We start from the raw sequence: 5,019 nt of genomic DNA on the forward strand, positions 1-5,019 counted from the left end.
CTCAGCCTCCTGAATAGCTGGGATTGCAGGCGCCTGCCATCATGCCCGGCTAATTTTTTGTATTTTCAGTAGAGACAGGGTTTCACCATGTTGGACAGGCTGGTCTTGAATTCCTGCCCTCAGGTGATCTGCCCGCCTCGGCCTCCCAAAGTGGTGGGATTACAGGCGTCGGCCACGACGCTCGGCCGTAAATTCTTTTAATCATTTAGTTTCAACATTCCTATGAACTAAATATCTATTTGGCTAACAATCTCAGAAAACTACTTCCTAATAGATTTTAAACAAATAAATGCTAGAAAAATTATTGAAGTGTGTGGTATGAGTCTTAGTAGCAAATTTTATTACATGTTGGGGACTGTTTTTTTGGTAAAACATCCAAAACTAAAGAAAGAAAATATTTTACATGCAAACATTTGCTTTCTGCACAACCATTTGGCAACACATCCATGGCAAGTTTAAAAATGCAGGCGCTACAGTCTAATTGTGGTCCATCGGTATGTTTCACTTGCCTTCGTAAATTATGTCAACATGTAAAATTGCGGAGACTCATATACAAATCTGGATTTTAGGTTTCTCTTAAGAATCAAATCTGGTGTCCCTTCCCACATCACTGTTCGGTCTGATGTGCAGAGGCTACCCCTTTCTATGACGCCTGTGTTCTCCAGTTTGCTGTGGTGTCCACCGAGGTACCTCACTTAGGTCACCCCCTTTGCCCTTGTAAGCATTTGACAACTCTCGTCTTACAGTATATTTTGATAAAGATGTCAAGGCTTTCAAGACAGTTTCTATTTGTGTATAATATATAACCTATATTTTATATGAATCCCTTAGCACCAGAGTTGAATTTTAAAATTTAGAAGTTTTAAAAAAACCTGCTAAATTCTATATTCTTTTTATTTATGGTAAATATTCTTTGTATTTAACTCTTATTTTTTATATTTGCCATCACCACCTTTGCATTAGCATGCCTTTAAGCATTTCTAGGTTATTCCTGGCTGTAACTGGATGTGTTACCCATATGGTAGAGTAAACATTCTTTGCAATGCAGCTTAAGAAACACTTGTCTAGACGCAATAATTTAGATCATTAATAAAAACCCTTGAAGCTTTTACTAATATGTCTTAAGATCTGGGAATACAGAGATAAAAGATAAAGCCACTGCCCTCAAGAAGCTCTTGGTTTACATGGAAAACAATAAAATCATTACAATATACTATGCTAAGTGCTATGACAGAAGCAAAGACTATTGGAACTGGTGTTGAAGTGAGTTTTGGAGATGACCAGAGTTCATGTGGTGAGGCGGAGGAGGAGGGGTTTTTCCAAGGGAAGGAACAGCACACAGGAAAGCAAAGAATAATAAAAAGGAAGGGACTTACTTACTTACATAAATATAAGGTTTCCAGTTCAGTTGAGAAATATGTAATGTTGTGAATTATCAGTTACTCTTGCTGTTTTACAGGATGAACTCACACCATTTTTGCTAGCTGTGAATGAACAAAAACAGCAAATGGTAGATTTTTTAAGAAAGCAAAAAGAAAATTTAAGTGCATCTAAGTTTGAAAGGTACAGTAATTAGTTCTTTTTTTAAAACGTGACTGATATTCCACAATGATAACAGTCTCTATAGTTAGAAATATTAGATTAATAAGAAGATTAACTTGTAATTATTGTGATATAGTAAAAGATATCAACACAAATCATCTGTTAAATAGAAAAACAATTATTTGGGCTGGGCAACATAGAGAACAGTATGTAGTAGGATTCATCTTCTCTTATTATATTGACTGGGGTTTGTTATTTGTAATGTGATGTTTTTGGTCATGTGACCTGACCAAAGTGTTTTTATATTGGTTTTATTAGTTGTATGAAGTGTGGATTTTAACTTTAATATACTTTAAGATTTAATAAATATTGAACTTCTTAACCCTTTTATAGTAGTTTTTAACCTCTGCTTCTTACAAGCTCTTCCTTTAAACATGCTGTGTTAGACATAAATAGGAGTTGAAAATCATTTGTTCTTCTAGATGACTCTTTAAGTTGCTTTCTTTGAAAAATAGTGGCCGGGCGCGGCGGCTGAAGCCTGTAATCCCAGCACTCTGGGAGGCCGAGGCGGGCGGATCACGAGGTCAGGAGATGGAGACCATCCTGGCTAACACGGTGAAACCTCGTCTCTGCTAAAAATAATACAAAAAACTAGCCGGGCGAGGTGGCGGGCGCCTGTAGTCCCAGCTATTCGGGAGGCTGAGGCAGGAGAATGGCGTAAACCCGGGAGGCCGAGCTTGCAGTGAGCTGAGATCCGGCCACTGCACTCCAGCCCGGGCGACAGAGCGAGACTCCGTCAAAAAAAAAAAAGAAAAATAGTAATGTTAAGCTACTCCTACGTGGCTGTTAATTGCTATTACCAGATACTGTGGATTCATTAGCTTTTTCTATTTTATTTCTAGTGTATTTTGATGTTTTAATTTAATTTTATTTATTTTTTTAGGCAGAGTCTCACTCTGTCGCCCAGGCTGGAGTGCAGTGGTGCGATCTCAGCTCACTGTAACCTCCACCTCCAGGGTTCAAGGGATTCTCCTGCTTTAGCCTCCTGAGTAGCTGGGACTACAGGCGTGTGCCACCATGCCCAGCTAATTTTTTGTATTTTTAGTAGAGATGGGGTTTTACTATGTTAGCAAGGATGGTCTTGAACTCCTGACCTCAGGTGATCCACCCACCTCGGGCTCCCAAAGTGCTGGCATTACAGGCGTGAGCCACCGCACCTGACCCTGATGTTTTTATTTATAATTGCTATGGGCAGAGGAAGAAAATACAGCTTTAAATGAGTAGCTTTTTTTTTTCTAATGAAGACAAGCCATAGGTGGGTGAAAAAGAGAAAAGAGCTAGGCTTTAGATTCACACAAGACTGGGTTTAAGTCCTAGCTTTCTCACTTGCTAGGTGTGTGACCTGGGAACATTACTTATCACCAAATATGTTTTTCTATATGAAAAGGAGGATAATAATACATCCTTCAAGGGTGGTTGTGTGGAAGAAAGATTTTATATGTATATGTATATATAGCATTTAATTCAGTGCCTAGCACATGCATATGGGCATCATTAACTGACACTGCTATGATTATTATTATTACTACCATTAGTATTAGTATTGTTGTTTTCTGCCTGCAGGCGGCTCTTACTTATCTGACCCCTAGCTGATTTTGAATTACAATGTATCTGTCTTTAAATCTTTGCCTACATTAGATAAGTGATCTCAGCAAAGTTTCTTGCTCATCAAAGGACTTTAAGTTAGCAACTTCTATGATGTAATACCCTAATGGGACAAGAGGCTTTTTTTTTTCTTTTTTTTTTTTAAAGCATTGGTGGTAATTTACGAAGACGAACACTTGAGCACCCAAGATGCTTATGTTTGTTAGTACATGTAAATGTTTAATTCTACATGGACAGGCAAAATATTAAATTGGTAAAGGATACCAAATTAGCTTTTTAAATAACTTTCTTAAAGTTCCTAAGAAAGAATTTATCTCTCTGGTTTTAAAACAGCCCTCGTTCTTGTTGTACATTGTGAATCAGCAAGTATAGTCAGTATTCTTCAGCAAAATGCTGATGTGTTTTCCCAAGATATATCTAGATGGGCTGCAGAAGATTATGCCATTTTTAGTCCTTTTAGTAGGCAAGTTTTTACATTAGAAAGCTAGTTTACACTAAATTGAGGTTTAAAATAATTATGGTTCTTGCATCCTATACACCAGGTGAGATTTTATAGTTTAATTCAGGTTGTTTTGGAGTGACAGTGAGTTAGTCCACTTTATCAACCAGAAATCAGGCAAAAGGCTAGACTGGTTAGAAATATCAATGGGTGCAGAATTCTTTATCTGAGGACTTTTGAGATCTTTATCTTAGAGATCCCAACATTGTCCCTTTTACTCCAAGTATAGCCACATGCACAGGATAAAAATAATGCCACATCTCTCATTTCTCTAATTAATTATTTGGGTGTTGAAATGTTCAGTTTAGCAGAAAATCTCGTACTATCTTTTGAGGGCTATCTCCTATTCCCTCCTCCTTTAATTTTTCAAGAACCTAAGGGGTTTCTAAGTCCAAGAAGGATAAAATGACACTCTTTTACCAGTCAGAAGGAAGGGAAGAAAAGGACATTCTAATCATTCTGCTGTTTCCATTGATTCTTTTCCTGAATTATTGCCATTAAAAGGGGTTCTGCTGTCTGTTAATGCTTGACTTTTCCCACCAGGATTCGCTTACTAATTCAGAGCCCTCAGTTTTCATGGTGATTCATACATAGACTTCATAGCTATAACTTTTTTAGTTCACATACATATATGCTCAGCCATTGTTCCCAAAGCATCAGCATCCTGCTCTGACAGCTGGGCATCCTAGCTTTAGCCACACACATAGTGAGAAAATTGACCAACCTTCCCCCACACTCAAAACCTTATGTGGAGCCCACATCTTAGCCTAGACTTAGCTGAGGCCTTCATGGTAAGTTATCCTTTGAGGCCCTTGTTTGTCTTTTCTCTATTAAATGTTAGTTGAGATTGTTCTAAACTGTCAAAGAGGTTAAATAATGTTGCAGAAAGAGAACAGTGTTTTCTTACTCCATTGTTACCAGATCTGTACTCTGAGGTTCCTTTATATGCTGGTTAGCGTATTTTCTTAGGGAGTGGAAGGTTCTATATTATCCTTCCTCAGAGCAGTGGTGCCAATTTTTCTGTTTTCTTTTTTTTTTTTTTTTTCAATTTGTGGTTTTATCTTCAAGTGATCTGATTTCCATAATAATGAAAATCTCCCAAGTTACTTGCATTTCTTTCTTTCTTTCTTTTTTTTTTTTTGTGAGATGGAGTCTTGCTCTGTTGCCCTGGCTGGAGTGCAATGGTGTGATCTTGGCTCACTGCAACCTCTGCCTCCCGGGTTCTAGCAATTCTCTCACCTCAGCTTCCCAAGTAGCTGGGATTACAGGCGTGTGCCACCACACCTGGGTAATTTTTGTATTTTTAGTAGAGA

At 37.9% G+C, this 5,019-nt stretch overlaps 1 protein-coding gene across 1 annotated transcript in view; it reads left to right on the forward strand.

The window, feature by feature from the left end:
- LOC105555501 (putative ankyrin repeat domain-containing protein 26-like protein) overlaps window positions 1–5,019 on the forward strand; it is a 55,015-nt gene that overhangs the window by 13,489 nt on the left and 36,507 nt on the right. The window contains exon 4 of the mRNA XM_012002469.1: window positions 1,460–1,563. Within this exon, the coding sequence (XP_011857859.1) occupies window positions 1,460–1,563 (104 nt within the window). The remainder of the gene's footprint in view (window positions 1–1,459; window positions 1,564–5,019) is intronic.

This window comes from Mandrillus leucophaeus, unplaced genomic scaffold (genome assembly GCF_000951045.1).
Source record: "Mandrillus leucophaeus isolate KB7577 unplaced genomic scaffold, Mleu.le_1.0 Scaffold689, whole genome shotgun sequence".
Taxonomy (NCBI): domain Eukaryota; kingdom Metazoa; phylum Chordata; class Mammalia; order Primates; family Cercopithecidae; genus Mandrillus; species Mandrillus leucophaeus.